Source organism: Oncorhynchus masou, unplaced genomic scaffold (genome assembly GCF_036934945.1).
Source record: "Oncorhynchus masou masou isolate Uvic2021 unplaced genomic scaffold, UVic_Omas_1.1 unplaced_scaffold_1388, whole genome shotgun sequence".
Taxonomy (NCBI): domain Eukaryota; kingdom Metazoa; phylum Chordata; class Actinopteri; order Salmoniformes; family Salmonidae; genus Oncorhynchus; species Oncorhynchus masou.
The window spans coordinates 17,501-35,287 of NW_027003801.1; the positions used below are offsets into that span (position 1 = coordinate 17,501).

Sequence of the window (17,787 nt, forward strand, 5' to 3'; positions counted from 1 at the left end):
ACAGTGCTTCTGACCAGGTCTAAAGTAGTGTTCTACGTAGGGAATAGGGTGTAGATGTATTACAACATCATGCTTTAGTGTTTTGCACAAAAATATATAAGATCTCCACCCCCCACTTCCTGTCTGTCATCCCCCAGTTCTGTTAAGACTTCCTCTCATTGAACTGGGCCTCATTCTAAATGGTCACTTTGTATTGATAGTCCATACTGGTCTTTACTATGGTTCTACATACAGTACCTGTATTGATAGTCCATACTGGTCTTAACTATGGTTCTACATACAGTACCTGTATTGATAGTCCATACTGGTCTTTACTATGGTTCTACATACAGTATCTGTATTGATAGTCCATACTGGTCTTTACTATGGTTCTACATACAGTACCTGTATTGATAGTCCATACTGGTCTTTACTATGGTTCTACATACAGTACCTGTATTGATAGTCCATACTGGTCTTAACTATGGTTCTACATACAGTACCTGTATTGATAGTCCATACTGGTCTTTACTATGGTTCTACATACAGTATCTGTATTGATGAGGGCCTCATCATCTGGCAGTAAAACCCTATGGACCTGAAAGGGACTGCAGTGTGCTCCAGTCTCCAGCAGGGGGCAGTAAAACCCTATGGACCTGAAAGGGCTGCAGTGTGCTCCAGTCTCCAGCAGGGGGCAGTAAAACCCTATGGACCTGAAAGGGCTGCAGTGTGCTCCAGTCTCCAGCAGGGGGCAGTATAACCCTATGGACCTGAAAGGGACTGCAGTGTGCTCCAGTCTCCAGCAGGGGGCAGTAAAACCCTATGGACCTGAAAGGGACTGCAGTGTGCTCCAGTCTCCAGCAGGGGGCAGTAAAACCCTATGGACCTGAAAGTGACTGCAGTGTGCTCCAGTCTCCAGCAGGGGGCAGTAAAACCCTATGGACCTGAAAGGGTTGCAGTGTGCTCCAGTAAAAATCAAAGATGAATTAACTCCATTCTGTTGCTAAATGTTTTGCTACAGTTTTCTCTAACGAATAACAAAATACTTTGAGCATTTCCTTGAGTCCTCCAGGTGGGCGGGGTTTGTTTGTACTTTTAGGACTTTTCTATTGGTTCCATTACAACAAACTCAATCAAATCACTGCTTATTAAATATACAACATTATTTTAATGCAGGTTTGTTTCCACATGCAATAAGCCTGTAACGTCTTGTATGATCTCATCAGGTAAAGGTGTGTCAAATGGAAGGGCAAGTCTCACCACTGAGAGGAAAACATCACTGGTCCACCTCTGCATCAGGTCAGCTATGTTGATCAGTACTGTCCCAGGGATGCTGGGAGCAGAGATGAACTCCCTGACCTGGTACCACCTATGGAGTTGTCATTTTAATATCAGTTTAAGCCCATTACTGCTATAACACATAAACCATGTTAATAGAATGAAATGGATCCAGGTTCCATTTATTCTACATCAGATTTACTGCCTGTGGAACACTTCTCCATAGTGTCTGAAATCAAGATGACTGCAGGTCTGAATCCCAAACTAATGGGGGAAATGAATCCATCTAATAACATGGTTTTTAGAGATATGGAGAAAAACATCACAAACTGTACTATTGGGGTGAACAAATACCATTAACATACATACAAGGCATTCAGAAACATTTAGTTACGTTACAGCCTCATTCTACAATGGATTAAATAAATCATGTTCCTATTCAATCCACACACCATACCCCATAATGACATCACAATACTCCATAATGACATCACAATACTCCATAATGACATCACAATACTTCATAATGACAAAGCGAAAACATGTTTATTTTTTATTTTTTGCAAATTATTAACCGAAGTACCTTAATTAAGTATTCAGACCCTTTGAGACGTGAGATTGAGCTCCGGTGCATCCTGTTTCCATTGATCATCCTTGAGATGTTTCTACAACGGGGTTGGAGTCCACCTGTGGTAAATTCCATTGATAGGACATGATTTGGAAAAGCACACACCTGTCTGTATAAGGTCCCACAGTTGACAGGTCATGTCAGAGCAAAATACCTCCAGGACCAAGGCCCTTCTCCCCCCATTGCTCAGTTTGGCCAGACGCCCAGCTCTTGGAAGGCCCTTCTCCCCCCATTCAGAAACATGAAGGAAATGGATCCATCTAATAAGATGGTGTTTAGAGGTATGGACCTTTCTATTGGGGTGAACCATCCCCTTAACATACAGTACCAGTCAAAAGTTTGGACACACCTACTCATTCAAGGGTTTTTCTTTATTTTTACTATTTTCTACATTGTAGAAATGTAGGGAAGACATCAAAACTATGAAATAACACACATGGAATCATGTAGTAACCAACAACGTGTTCAACAAATCAAGTGGAGGCCCAGTCATCTGATGCAGCCCTGCATCACTCTCCTTGGTCAAATAGCCCTTGCACAGCCTGGAGGTGTGTTGGGTCATTGTCCCGTTGAAAAACAAATGATAGTCCCACTAAGCACAAACCAGATGGGATGGCGTATCACTGCAGAATGCTGTGGTAGCCATGCTGGTTAAGTGTGACTATCATGGTGGTGCCCCCGGCAAAGCACCATCACACCTCCTCCTCCATGCTTCACGGTGGAAAATACACGCGCTCTGGGAGGAGGACACAAGGGAGTTGTCAACCGTGATGGCGAGATCATGGAACGGGCAGTCCTTCCCCGGGAGGAAGAGCAGCTCCGTCTTGCCGAGGTTCAGCTTGAGGTGGTGATCCGTCATCCACACTGATATGTCTGCCAGACATGCAGAGATGCGATTCGCCACCTGGTCATCAGAAGGGGGAAAGGAGAAGATTAATTGTGTGTCGTCTGCATAGCAATGATAGGAGAGACTATGTGAGGTTATGACAGAGCCAAGTGACTTGGTGTATAGCGAGAATAGGAGAGGGCCTAGAACAGAGCCCTGGGGGACACCAGTGGTGAGAGCGCGTGGTGAGGAGACAGATTCTCGCCACGCCACCTGGTAGGAGCGACCTGTCAGGTAGGACGCAATCCAAGCGTGGGCCGCGCCGGAGATGCCCAACTCGGAGAGGGTGGAGAGGAGGATCTGATGGTTCACAGTATCGAAGGCAGCCGATAGGTCTAGAAGGATGAGAGCAGAGGAGAGAGAGTTAGCTTTAGCAGTGCGGAGCGCCTCCGTGATACAGAGAAGAGCAGTCTCAGTTGAATGACTAGTCTTGAAACCTGACTGATTTGGATCAAGAAGGTCATTCTGAGAGAGATAGCGGGAGAGCTGGCCAAGGACGGCACGTTCAAGAGTTTTGGAGAGAAAAGAAAGAAGGGATACTGGTCTGTAGTTGTTGACATCGGAGGGATCGAGTGTAGGTTTTTTCAGAAGGGGTGCAACTCTCGCTCTCTTGAAGACGGAAGGGACGTAGCCAGCGGTCAGGGATGAGTTGATGGGCGAGGTGAGGTAAGGGAGAAGGTCTCCGGAAATGGTCTGGAGAAGAGAGGAGGGGATAGGGTCAAGCGGGCAGGTTGTTGGGCGGCCGGCCGTCACAAGAAGCGAGATTTCATCTGGAGAGAGGGGGAAAGAGGTCAGAGCACAGGGTAGGGCAGTGTGAGCAGAACCAGCGGATGTCGTCGACCTTCTTTTCAAAATGGTTGACGAAGTCATCTGCAGAGAGGGAGGAGGGGGGGGAGGGGGAGGACGATTCAGGAGAGAGGAGAAGGTGGCAAAGAGCTTCCTAGGGTTAGAGGCAGATGCTTGGAATTTAGAGTGGTAGAAAGTGGCTTTAGCAGCAGAGACAGAGGAGGAAAATGTAGAGAGGAGGGAGTGAAAGGATGCCAGGTCCGCAGGGAGGCGAGTTTTCCTCCATTTCCGCTCGGCTGCCCGGAGCTCTGTTCTGTGAGCTCGCAATGAGTCGTCGAGCCACGGAGCGGGAGAGGAGGACCGAGCCGGCCTGGAGGATAGGGGACATAGAGAGTCAAAGGATGCAGAAAGGGAAGAGAGGAGGGTTGAGGAGGCAGAATCAGGAGATAGGTTGGAGAAGGTATGAGCAGAGGGAAGAGATGATAGGATGGAAGAGGAGAGAGTAGCGGGGGAGAGAGAGCGAAGGTTGGGACGGCGCGATACCATCCGAGTAGGGGCAGTGTGGGAAGTGTTGGATGAGAGCGAGAGGGAAAAGGATACAAGGTAGTGGTCGGAGACTTGGAGGGGAGTTGCAATGAGGTTAGTGGAAGAACAGCATCTAGTAAAGATGAGGTCGAGTGTATTGCCTGCCTTGTGAGTAGGGGGGGAAGGTGAGAGGGTGAGGTCAAAAGAGGAGAGGAGTGGAAAGAAGGAGGCAGAGAGGAATGAGTCAAAGGTAGACGTGGGGAGGTTAAAGTCGCCCAGGACTGTGAGAGGTGAGCCGTCCTCAGGAAAGGAGCTTATCAAGGCATCAAGCTCATTAATGAACTCTCCGAGGGAACCTGGAGGGCGATAAATGATAAGGATGTTAAGCTTGAAAGGGCTGGTAACTGTGACAGCATGGAATTCAAAGGAGGCGATAGACAGATGGGTAAGGGGAGAAAGAGAGAATGACCACTTGGGAGAGATGAGGATCCCGGTGCCACCACCCCGCTGACCAGAAGCTCTCGGGGTGTGCGAGAACACGTGGGCGGACGAAGAGAGAGCAGTAGGAGTAGCAGTGTTATCTGTGGTGATCCATGTTTCCGTCAGTGCCAAGAAGTCGAGGGACTGGAGGGAGGCATAGGCTGAGGTGAACTCTGCCTTGTTGGCCGCAGATCGGCAGTTCCAGAGGCTACCGGAGACCAGGAACTCCACGTGGGTCGTGCGCGCTGGGACCACCAGATTAGGGTTGCCGCTGCCACGCGGTGTGGAGCGTTTGTATGGTCTGTGCAGAGAGGAGAGAACAGGGATAGATACACATAGTTGACAGGCTACAGAAGAGGCTACGCTAATGCAAAGGAGATTGGAATGACAAGTGGACTACACGTCTCGAATGTTCAGAAAGTTAAGCTTACGTAGCAAGAAACTTATTGACTAAAATGATTGAAATGATACAGTACTGCTGGAGTAGGCTAGCTGGCAGTGGCTGCGTTGTTGACTTTGTAGGCTAGCTGGCAGTGGCTGCGATGTTGACACTACACTAATCAAGTCGTTCCGTCGAGTGTAATAGTTTCTACAGTGCTGCTATTCGGGGGCTAGCTAGCAGTGATGATTGCGTTACGTTACGTTAAAAGAACGACAATAGCTGGCTAGCTAACCTAGAGAATCGCTCTAGACTACACAATTGTCTTAGATACAAAGACGGCTATGTAGCTAGCTAGCTACGATCAAACAAATCAAACCGTTGTACTGTAATAGTTTCTACAGTGCTGCTAGTCGGGGGCTAGCTGGCTAGCTAGCAGTGTTGATTGCGTTACGTTACGTTAAAAGAACGACAATAGCTGGCTAGCTAACCTAGAAAATCGCTCTAGACTACACAATTGTCTTAGACGTTAGCTAGTTGCTTAGCTAGCTGCTGGGCAGATAGCAGTGTAGACTACGTTAGGACGACGAAATACGATAATTACGCAATTATCTTTGATACAAAGACGGCTATGTAGCTAGCTAAGAAGAAATAGCTAAGATTAGACAAATCAAACCGTTGTACTATAATGAAATGTAATGAAAATGTAATGAAAGGTTATACTACCTGCGGACCGAAGTGTAGATGCGACCGCTCGCTCCAACCCGGAACCTCTCTCTATCTCTCTGTCATCCCTCTCTCCCTCTCTCTGTCCCTGTCTCTCTCTCTCTCCAGAGTTATCAGTCTCTCTCTCTCTCTCTCTCTCCAGAGTTATCAGTCTCTCTCTCTCTCCAGAGGTATCAGTGTGTCTCTTTCTCTCTCTCTCTCTCTCTCCAGAGGTATCAGTCTCTCTCTCTCTCCAGAGGTATCAGTCTCTCTCCAGAGGTATCAGTCTCTCTCTCTCTCTCTCCAGAGGTATCAGTCTCTCTCTCTCTCTCTCCAGAGGTATCAGTCTCTCTCTCTCTCTCTCTCTCTCCAGAGGTATCAGTCTCTCTCTCTCTCTCCAGAGGTATCAGTCTCTCTCTCTCTCTCTCTCTCCAGAGGTATCAGTCTCTCTCTCTCCAGAGGTATCAGTCTCTCTCTCTCTCTCTCTCTCTCTCTCTCTCTCTCTCTCTCTCTCTCTTTAGAGGTATCAGTCTCTCTCTCTCTCTCTCTCTCTCTCTCCAGAGGTATCAGTCTCTCTCTCTCTCTCTCTCTCTCTCCAGAGGTATCAGTCTCTCTCTCTCTCTCTCTCCTCTCTCTCTCCAGTATCAGTCTCTCTCCAGTATCAGTGTATCTTCAGACTTACCCAGCATCGTTGTCCGTCCTCTTCAGTACTTTGGAGATGTGGGTCAGACTGTGTCTGAACTGAGAGAGAAACTAGAAGACTTCCTTAAAGGAGAATGGACCAAGATCTCCACTACAGGTGTGTTGAAAACAATAAGAACATCAACTTTAGACCATTGAAAGTTCCCTACTAGTCATATACATGTGGAATATGGTCTGATGATAACATTCCCTCTCTCTGTCAATGTGTTTGTGTGTCTGTAGTGAATATAGTGGATGTTGTACTGCCTCCAGAGCCCAAGACCAGAGAACAGTTGTTACAATGTGAGTCTCTTTATTGTGAAGTAACTAACAGTCTCTTTTTACTGACACTCCTAACAATCCCTCTAGAAATATATAGCAATAGTAGATCTAATCAAAGACTGGGTCTCTATCTGACTCCTCATATTTCTCTGATTTGATCTCTGCTGTGCTCTAATCAAAGACAGGGGAGATACAGTATCTGACTTAACTTATTGTTCTGACTCCCCTCGTTGGTCTCTGCTCTTCTCCCAGATTCCTGTCAGCTCACACTGGACCCAAACACAGCAGACACACTCCTCTCTCTGTCTGAAGGGAACAGAAAGGTGACACGTACACACCAAGTCCAACCATATCCTGACCATCCAGACAGATTCACCAACTGGTGTCAGGTTCTGTGTAGAGAGGGTCTGTCTGGACGCTGTTACTGGGAGGTGGAGAGGACTGGTGGTGTTGCTAAAGCAGTAACATATAAAGACATCAGCAGAACAGTGAAGGGTAATGATGGTGGATTTGGATACAATAACAAGTCCTGGAGTTTAAAGTGCTCTAGTGTTGGTTATTGTTTCAGACACAATAATGTTGTGACTAAAGTATCAGACCCTCAGTCCTCCAGAGTAGGAGTGTACCTGGATCACAAGGCAGGTACTCTGTCCTTCTACAGTGTCTCTGACACAATGACCCTCCTCCACAGAGTCCAGACCACATTCACTCAGCCCCTCTATCCTGGGTTTAGGCTCTATTATTATTATAATGATACTGCTGAGCTGGTTAAACTGTAAACTGATTTGTTATTAATTAAAATTCAATCCAATGTTTTAATCTTGTACATTTCCATGAATCATGATGTCTGGTGTTGATGTATATTGGTTGTCATTCAGAACCATTGATATGTTTTCTCAGTTGGTTCTCTGTCTCTATGTAATTCTCCTCAGTATCATTGATCAGCTTGTTGGCTCGGTCCTAATTGATGTGTTCTCTGTCACCTGGAGCTGCATGGAAAATGGTCCAGGAACTAAAGGACAATTCAGGACTAGTCAGCCCACTACAAGCTGGTATCACTTCCTTTCTACTAAACTATATGGTCTGGTTTCCCAGACACAGATGAATCCTAGTCCTGGACTAAACAGTATGTTCAATGTAGATGTCCAGGAAACCGGCCCTAAATGTGTCATCTTTCATCCTCCCATACTGCTCAGTCCAGCAACATTAAACCTGTCCAGCAGGTGGTGCTGTTGACCAAACAATAAAACCAGCAGATATCTTGACTTGCCACTCAGTATATCAGTAATGTTCAGAATAGTACTTTAATATCATTGGAGATTGATGGTCTTTTTAATCCACTATCCAGAGTCAGGAACAGATGAAGTTAGGTCTGCTACTGTTCAGTGATTAAATATGATTTATGGTGATGGGAAATAATAAAAAACACTCAACTTCATCTAGTAATAGTTTTCCTTTGTTATTTATTCCAAGGTGTGTCTTTAACTTGTAAATGTATTGTGTGGAGGTGAGCTAGTGGTGTGGCTGATAGAATAGAATGAAGAGGGAGGAGGGGAGGAAGAGGGGAGGAGTGAAGGGCTGTTCAAGAAACCAGATGAGGAAGAGGAAGATGTTCAGGGGAATTACTGTCTCTGTTCCAAATGGTTCCCTATTCCCGACGTAGTGCACTACGGTGCTTCTGACCAGGTCTAAAGTAGTGTTCTACGTAGGGAATAGGGTGTAGATTTATTACAATATCATGCTTTAGTGTTTGGCACAAAAATATATTGGATCTCCACCCCCCCCACTTCCTGTCTGTCATCCCCCAGTTCTGTTAAGACTTCCTCTCATTGAACTGGGCCTCATTCTAAATGGTCACTTTGTATTGATAGTCCATACTGGGCTTTACTTGTAAGTCGCTCTGGATAAGAGCGTCTGCTAAATGACTTAAATGTAAATGTAATGTAAATGTTCTACATACAGTATCTGTATTGATAGTTTATACTGGTCTTTACTATGGTTCTACATACAGTATCTGTATTGATAGTCCATACTGGTCTTTACTATGGTTCTACATACAGTACCTGTATTGATAGTCCATACTGGTCTTTACTATGGTTCTACATACAGTATCTGTATTGATAGTCCATACTGGGCTTTACTATGGTTCTACATACAGTACCTGTATTGATAGTCCATACTGGTCTTTACTATGGTTCTACATACAGTACCTGTATTGATAGTCCATACTGGTCTTTACTATGGTTCTACATACAGTACCTGTATTGATAGTCCATACTGGTCTTTACTATGGTTCTACATACAGTACCTGTATTGATGAGGGCCTGAAAGGGACTGCAGTGTGCTCCAGTCTCCAGCAGGGGGCAGTAAACCCCTATGGACCTGAAAGGGACTGCAGTGTGCTCCAGTCTCCAGCAGGGGGCAGTAAAACCCTATGGACCTGAAAGGGACTGCAGTGTGCTCCAGTCTCCAGCAGGGGTCAGTAAAACCCTATGGACCTGAAAGGGACTGCAGTGTGCTCCAGTCTCCAGCAGGGGGCACTAAAACCTCTATGGACCTGGAAGTGAAAGTGAGGAGTAAAAATCAAAGGTGAATTTACATTGATGTTTCCACGGAGACCTGAATCATATCCACGAGGCGCCAAACTGAAGAAAATGAACTGAAACACGGAGGGACTAACTGAACTAAAATAATTCTGTTGCTAAATGTTTTGCTACAGTGTTCTCTAACGAATAACACCCTGGATTCAAATACTTTTTGAAATCTTTCCAACACTTTGAGCATTTCCATTGTCCTCCAGGTGGGCGGGGTTTGTTTGTGCTTTTAGGACTTTTCTATTCGCTAATGCTCCCTCCATCCTATAAGAATCATTGATGTGTTGGATGAGCAGGGGGCAGTATAACCCTATGGACCTGAAAGGGGACAGTCTCCAGCAGGGGGCAGTAAAACCCTATGGACCTGAAAGGGACTGCAGTGTGCTCCAGTCTCCAGCAGGGGGCAGTAAAACCCTATGGACCTGAAAGGGACTGCAGTCTGTATAACCCTATGGACCTGAAAGGGACTGCAGTGTGCTCCAGCAGCAGGGGGCAGTAAACCCCTATGGACCTGAAAGGGACTGCAGTGTGCTCCAGTCTCCAGCAGGGGGCAGTAATCCCTATTGACCTGAAAGGGGCTGCAGTGTGCTCCAGTCTCCAGCAGGGGGCAGTAAAACCCTATGGACCATTGCTCATGAACTATTCAATATTATTTTAAATAGTATTTGAACACATCTGTTACCACATGCAATAAGCCTGTAACGTCTTGTATGATCTTTGTTTGTACTTTTAGGACTTTTCTATTGGTTCCATTACAACTAACTCAACCACTGCTTATTAAGTTTTCAAAATTATTTTGAAACATGTCTGTTTCCACGTGCAATAAGCCTGTAACGTCTTGTATGATCTCATCAGGTAAAGGTGTGTCAAATGGAAGGGCAAGTCTCACCACTGAGAGGAAAACATCACTGGTCCACCTCTGCATCAGGTCAGCTATGTTGATCAGTACTGTCCCAGGGATGCTGGGAGCAGAGATGAACTACCCTGACCTGGTATCATCTATGGAGTTGTCATTTTAATATCAGTTTAAGCCCATTACTGCTATAACACATAAACCACGTTAATAGAATGAAATGGATCCAGGTTCCATTTATTCTACATTAGATTTACTGCCTGTGGAACACTTCTCCATAGTGTCTGAAATCAAGATGACTGCAGGTCTGAATCCCAAACTAATGGGGGGAAATGGATCCATCTAATAACATGTTTTTTAGAGATATGGAGAAAAACATCACAAACTGTACTATTGGGGTGAACAAATACCATTAACATACATACAAGGCATTCAGAAACATTTAGTTACGTTACAGCCTCATTCTACAATGGATTAAATAAATCATGTTCCTATTCAATCCACACACCATACCCCATAATGACATCACAATACTCCATAATGACCTCACAATACTCCATAATGACATCACAATACTCCATAATGACCTCACAATACTCCATAATGACATCACAATACTTCATAATGACAAAGCGAAAAGATGTTTATTTTTTATTTTTTGCAAATTATTAACCGAAGTACCTTATATAAGTATTCAGACCCTTTGAGACGTGAGATTGAGCTCCGGTGCATCCTGTTTCCATTGATCATCCTTGAGATGTTTCTACAACGGGGTTGGAGTCCACCTGTGGTAAATTCCATTGATAGGACATGATTTGGAAAAGCACACACCTGTCTGTATAAGGTCCCACAGTTGACAGGTCATGTCAGAGCAAAATACCTCCAGGACCAAGGCCCTTCTCCCCCATTGCTCAGTTTGGCCAGACGCCCAGCTCTTGGAAGGCCCTTCTCCCCCCATTCAGAAACATGAAGGAAATGGATCCATCTAATAAGATGGTGTTTAGAGGTATGAACCTTTCTATTGGGGTGAACCATCCCCTTAACATACAGTACCAGTCAAAAGTTTGGACACACCTACTCATTCAAGGGTTTTTCTTTATTTTTACTATTTTCTACATTGTAGAAATGTAGGGAAGACATCAAAACTATGAAATAACACATATGGAATCATGTAGTAACCAACAACGTGTTCAACAAATCAAGTGGAGGCCCAGTCATCTGATGCAGCCCTGCATCACTCTCCTTCTTGGTCAAATAGCCCTTACACAGCCTGGAGGTGTGTTGGGTCATTGTCCCGTTGAAAAACAAATGATAGTCCCACTAAGCACAAACCAGATGGGATGGCGTATCACTGCAGAATGCTGTGGTAGCCATGCTGGTTAAGTGTGACTATCATGGTGGTGCCCCCGGCAAAGCACCATCACACCTCCTCCCCCATGCTTCACGGTGGAAAATACACATGCAGAGATCATCTGTTCACCTACTCTGCTTCTCACAAAGACACAGCGGTTAGAACCAGAAGTCTTAAATCTGGACTCAAAGGACATTTCCACCGGTCTAATGGCCATTAGTCGTGTTTCTCTGCCCAAGCAAGTCAGGGGGCAGTGATCCCTATGGACCTGAAAGGGGCTGCAGTGTGCTCCAGTCTCCAGCAGGGGGCAGTAAACCCCTATGGACCTGAAAGGGGAAGTGAGGCGTTAAGTGTGATGCTATTGAACATTGCATCACTTAACCAGCATTCTGCAGCGATACGCCATCCCATCTGGTTTGGGTTTGTTCTCACCTGATTGTCTGTGAGGTGTACCAGGTGTGTCCCAACTTTTGACTGGTCCTGTAGTTTCTGTAGTGCAGAAAGTATGATGCTGTCCTAGTTCTGCTCTGTGTTCTGCTCCAAGGAAAGACTCATCTCTGGACACTCTCACATACCCTGTTACCTGCTGCACTGGTCCCCGCCTGCTCTGGTCTGTCTCTCCCAGTCTGGTACAGGTGTCCTCTCCTGCTCTGGTCTGTCTCTCCCAGTCTGGTACAGGTGTCCTCTCCTGCTCTGGTCTGTCTCTCCCAGTCTGGTACAGGTGTCCCCACCTGCTCTGGTCTGTCTCTCCCAGTCTGGTACAGGTGCCCTCGCCACTCTCTCTCTCCCCGTAGCTTTGCTCTCCTACATCACACATTTATGACTTGTTGACTGATCTGCTGTTGGACTATTTGATTAGTGATTGTTACTATGTTTGTATTATTATTTAGGATTGTTTTTAGCTCATTTAATGAGGGTTCAGCGTTGTGTTGGCTACATGTCTTAGATTGCTTAGTGCTGTGTTTCTCTCAGATCAAAGATGAGGCAATAAAGGATCATGTTGCTGCTGTTCAAAGGAGAAACTACACGCCTGCTCTGTCAATGAGGAAATATGATGAGTTTTCTCTTGCTCTGTCAATGAGGAAATATATAAATGTTTCTCCCTCGAGTTTTGGGAGAAACTACACTCTTGCTCTGTCAATGAGGAAATATATAAATGTTTCTCCCTCGAGTTTTGGGAGAAACTACACTCTTGCTCTGTCAATGAGGAAACATATGAATGTTTCTCCCTCGAGTTTTGGGAGAAACTACACTCTTGCTCTGTCAATGAGGAAACATATGAATGTTTCTCCCTCGAGTTTTGGGAGAAACTACACTCTTGCTCTGTCAATGAGGAAATATATAAATGTTTCTCCCTAGAGTTTTGGGACAAACCACACGCTTGCTCCATAAATGCACGTGAGATCGATGCACATTTCTCCCAAACAACATGGGAGAAATGGGACTGTTGCTCTGACATGTCAGGACTGTTTTCTTGGTACTGAACCGTGTCCCTGGACTTTCCTCATCTCCTGAATGTTGTGGCTTTAAAGATTCTGGTGACGATGGATTGCCCTTCAAGTGCTGCCTATAAATCCACATGTTGGAACCCTCCATCTAGACCGGCCATTATCTAGCTGCTTCTACTGTCTGGAAATGTGCAGTCTGACCCAGGTCCTGACATCCTGTCCAATGAAGTAGTCAGAGCGGCCTGAAGTTTCTGCATGTGAATGTAATAAGTCTGCTGATGTAGTATGATTATGTGGATATATGGATAAAACCTGCCCACCCTGATGTATTTATGCTTTCTGAAACCTGGCTACAAAAATATATTGGCAGCAATGGTTATAATGTTTTAGGTGCAGATGGTCAATCTAAGGGTGGTGGTGTTGCTGTTTACGCAAAACACAAGATCTCAGCGGTCTGACTTCTACTCAACCTCAGCAAGTTGAATATCTGGGGTTGAACCTTAACCTTGGTTCCTGTTTAAATATGGTTGTATCTTGTTGTTACAGACCATCTGCTCCTGTTTAAATATGGTTGTATCTTGTTGTTATAGACCATCTGATACTGTTTAAATATGGTTGTATCTTGTTGTTATAGACCATCTGCTCCATTTAAATATGGTTGTATCTTGTTGTTATAGACCATCTGCTCCTGTTTAAATATGGTTGTATCTTGTTGTTACAGACCATCTGCTCCTGTTTAAATATGGTTGTATCTTGTTGTTACAGACCATCTGCTCCTGTTTAAATATGGTTGTATCTTGTTGTTACAGACCATCTGCTCCTGTTTAAATATGGTTGTATCTTGTTGTTACAGACCATCTGCTCCTGTTTAAATATGGTTGTATCTTGTTGTTATAGACCATCTGCTCCTGTTTAAATATGGTTGTATCTTGTTGTTACAGACCATCTGCTCCTGTTTAAATATGGTTGTATCTTGTTGTTAAAGACCATCTGCTCCTGTTTAAATATGGTTGTATCTTGTTGTTATAGACCATCTGCTCCTGTTTAAATATGGTTGTATCTTGTTGTTATAGACCATCTGCTCCTGTTTAAATATGGTTGTATCTTGTTGTTATAGACCATCTGCTCCTGTTTAAATATGGATGTATCTTGTTGTTATAGACCATCTGCTCCTGTTTAAATATGGTTGTATCTTGTTGTTACAGACCATCTGCTCCTGTTTAAATATGGTTGTATCTTGTTGTTATCAGACCATCTGCTCCTGTTTAAATATGGTTGTATCTTGTTGTTATAGACCATCTGCTCTGTTTAAATATGGTTGTATCTTGTTGTTACAGAATCTGCTCAGATTTAAATATGGTTGTATCTTGTTGTTACAGACCATCTGCTCCTGTTTAAATATGGTTGTATCTTGTTGTTATACATTTACATTTAAGTCATTTATCTGCCAAAACTGCTCATCTTATCCAATGCGACTTACAAATTGGTGAATTCACCTTCTGACATCCAGTGGAACAGCCACTTTACAAAGTGCATCTAAATCAGAAGGGGGGGTGAGAAGGATTACTTATCCTATCCTAGGTATTCCTTGAATAGGTGGGGTTTCAGGTGTCTCCGGAAGGTGGTGATTGACTCCGCTGTCCTGGCGTCGTGAGGGAGTTTGTTCCACCATTGGGGGCCAGAGCAGAACAGTTTTGACTGGGCTAAAATCGGGAACTGTACTTCCTCAATGGTAGGGAGGGAGCAGGCAAGAGGTGGATGTTCAGCAGATGATTGCCCTTGCTTGGGTGTAGGGCCTGATCAGAGCCTGGAGGTACTGCGGTGCCGTTCCCCTCACAGCTCCGTGGCAAGCACCATGGTCTTGTAGCGGATGCGAGCTTCAACTGGAAGCCAGTGGAGAGAGCGGAGGAGCGGGGTGACGTGAGACAGGTTATAAACCATCTGCTCCTGTTTAAATATGGTTGTATCTTGTTGTTATAGACCATCTGCTCCTGTTTAAATATGGTTGTATCTTGTTGTTATAGACCATCTGCTCCTGTTTAAATATGGTTGTATCTTGTTGTTATAGACCATCTGCTCCTGTTTAAATATGGTTGTATCTTGTTGTTACAGACCATCTGCTCCTGTTTAAATATGGATGTATCTTGTTGTTATGAGACCATCTGCTCCTGTTTAAATATGGTTGTATCTTGTTGTTACAGACCATGTGCTCCTGTTTAAATATGGTTGTATCTTGTTGTTACAGACCATCTGCTCTCCTATGGTTGTATCAGGTTGTTCAGACCATCTGCTCCTGTTGGCTCTCTGGATTGTATTTTCATATTATCACAGCATTTAAACTCTGAGTTTGTCCTGATAGATGATCTGAATCAGGACTGGTTAACATCTAGCTCTGATCAACTCTCAATTCTATCCAATACCCAGAATCTCACTCAGATTGTCAACAGTGTAACGAGGTTGAATATAAAGTTTCCTCTGAAATCCTCTTTGATTGATTTGATCTGAACCAAAACTGCTCATCGTTTTAATGCTTCTGGTATTTGATCACTGTGCTATTGCCTGTGTGAGAGATGGTCAAATTCCTAAACATCCTCCACATGTCATTACGAAAAGAAACCAGAAGCTGTTTGATACTCCAGGTTTTTTACATGATGTATCCAGAATTAAATGGAATAGAATGGAATTAATCCCTGATGTTGAATTAGCCTTTTCTTACATCCACAATGCTTTCCAGGATGTACGCAATAAGCCCCTTTAAATAAATTCAGGATGAAGGGCAGAGAGAATCCCTGGTTTACTGAGGAACGTACTAAAATCACAAGGGAACTAAATGCTATGTGGGATAAAGCAAGAGGGTCTGGTTCAGCAGATGATTGGACGTCTGAAATATGGGTGTGGCTTTGATCTGAAAAGTGAAAGCAGACCACTACCTGAAATCTACTTCAGATCATTTAAATAATCCCTCCACATTCTGACAAGTAGTGAAAGGTTTGGAGTGAAAAGAAGATTCACAGCTTCCCAAACTATTGTTGGTCGACACTCAGGAAGTAACTGAGAGAACCTCCATTCTGAAGGCCTTGAATCAGCATTTTATAGATGCAGGCAGTTCATTTAAAAATGTTAAAGGTCCCCCTGTCCTTCCTTCACCAGGTTCTCCTTCACCAGGTTCAACTTCTCATCCTTGACACCCCTGTGCTCTCCTTCACCAGGTTCTCCTTCTCTTCCCTGACACCCCTATGCTCTCCTTCACCAGGTTCTCCTTCACCAGGTTCTCCTTCTCATCCCTGACACCCCTGTGCTCTCCTTCACCAGGTTCTCCTTCTCATCCCTGACACCCCTATGCTCTCCTTCACCAGGTTCTCCTTCACCAGTGTTCTCCTTCACCAGGTTCTCCTTCACCAGGTCCTCCTTCTCTCCCTGACACCCCTGTGCTCTCCTTCACCAGGTTCTCCTTCACCAGGTTCTCCTTCTCTCCCTGACACCCCTGTGCTCTCTTTCACCAGGTTCTCCTTCACCAGGTTCTCCTTCTCTCCCTGACACCCCTGTGCTCTCCTTCACCAGGTTCTCCTTCACCAGGTTCTCTTTCACATGTTCTCCTTCACCAGGTTCTCCTTCACCAGGTTCTCCTTCTCTCCCTGACACCCCTGTGCTCTCTTTCACCAGGTTCTCCTTCACCAGGTTCTCCTTCTCTCCCTGACACCCCTGTGCTCTTTTTCACCAGGTTCTCCTTCACCAGGTTCTCCTTCCCATCCTTCTCTGTTTCAGAAGTGTGTAAAGCCCTGAAATAAATTGATAGAACAGAATCCCCTGTCCCTGATGAACTAGACCCCTGCTTCCTACACCTGCTGCTGACATCATTGCTCCCCCATATATTTCTAACCTCACGCTTGACGTTCAGGAAATCCCCAAGTTATGGAAATCTGCTTTTGTACTGCCTCTCCTGAAAGGTGGAGATCCATTTACAGCTACTTGACAACTATCGACCCATATCAACGCTGTCTGTACTGTCAAAGGTCCTGGAGTCCTGGAGTCCTCAGTTAGAAGGTCCTGGAGTCCTCAGTTAGAAGGTCCCGGAGTCCTTAGTTAGAAGGTCCTGGAGTCCTCAGTTAGAAGGTCCCGGAGTCCTCAGTTAGAAGGTCCCGGAGTCCTCAGTTAGAAGGTCCCGGAGTCCTTAGTTAGAAGACTAATTTGGAGTCCTGCAAAGTCCTTAGTTAGAAGGTCCTGGAGTCCTTTTAGTAGGTCCTGGAGTCCTTAGTTAGTAAGGTCCTGGAGTCCTTTGTTAGAAGGTCCTGGAGTCCTTAGTTAGAAGGTCCCAGGAGTCCTTAGTTAGTAGGTCCTGGAGTCCTTAGTTAGAAGGTCCTGGAGTCCTTAGTTACATAGGACCTGGAGTCCTTAGTTAGTAGGTCCTGGAGTCCTTAGTTAGTAGGTCCTGGAGTCCTTAGTTAGTCCTTAGTTAGTAGGTCCTGGAGTCCTTAGTTAAGGTCCTGGAGTCCTTAGTTTAGGTCCTGGAGTCCTTAGTTAGTAGGCAGCTAAAGGCCTCCAAGAAAACAACTTATTTAATGCAGTCAGGCTTTAGGTCTGGACAAGCACTGTTTCAGCAACATGTATCAGGTATGATGTAAAATACTGGCATGGCTTTTTTCTCTGGAGGCCAGGAAGGACAGCTGGTAGGATGTACAGTACTGGCGGTTGTCAATCTTCCAAGTGATGTTATATATATGCAGGCCTCAACCAGACCCTGAGAGAACTTGATTCAGTGTATCATGCAGCCCTCAGGTTCATTAGCCAATAAGGAGACAATAACACATCATTGTGATCTCTACAGCGCTGTTGGCTGGTGGTCATCTACCTTGCGTAGGTTTAAACACTGGTATACACTGATTTATGGCCATAGGCCATATTGTAGGTTTAAATACTGATTTATAAGGTCAT

General features: G+C 44.8%; 1 protein-coding gene across 1 annotated transcript; it reads left to right on the forward strand.

Moving 5' to 3' along the window:
• The first annotated feature begins 859 nt into the window (after positions 1-859).
• On the forward strand, positions 860-7,920 carry LOC135530586 (stonustoxin subunit beta-like). The gene is made up of 5 exons (XM_064958887.1): positions 860-947; positions 1,206-1,341; positions 6,306-6,445; positions 6,571-6,630; positions 6,862-7,920. The coding sequence occupies exons 1-5, from the start codon at positions 860-862 to the stop codon at positions 7,386-7,388; spliced, it is 951 nt and encodes a 316-aa protein (XP_064814959.1). The 3' UTR covers positions 7,389-7,920.
• Positions 7,921-17,787: the final 9,867 nt, after the last annotated feature.

Excerpts from the sequence above, each read along its gene's own strand:
- LOC135530586 (XM_064958887.1), top strand. The coding sequence starts at position 860 with ATGGACCTGAAAGTGACTGCAGTGTGCTCCAGTCTCCAGCAGGGGGCA. Across the intron at positions 1,342-6,305 it reads GAGATGAACTCCCTGACCTG|TATCAGTGTATCTTCAGACT; the intron begins GTACCACCTATG and ends GTCTCTCTCCAG. Across the intron at positions 6,446-6,570 it reads GACCAAGATCTCCACTACAG|TGAATATAGTGGATGTTGTA; the intron begins GTGTGTTGAAAA and ends GTGTGTCTGTAG.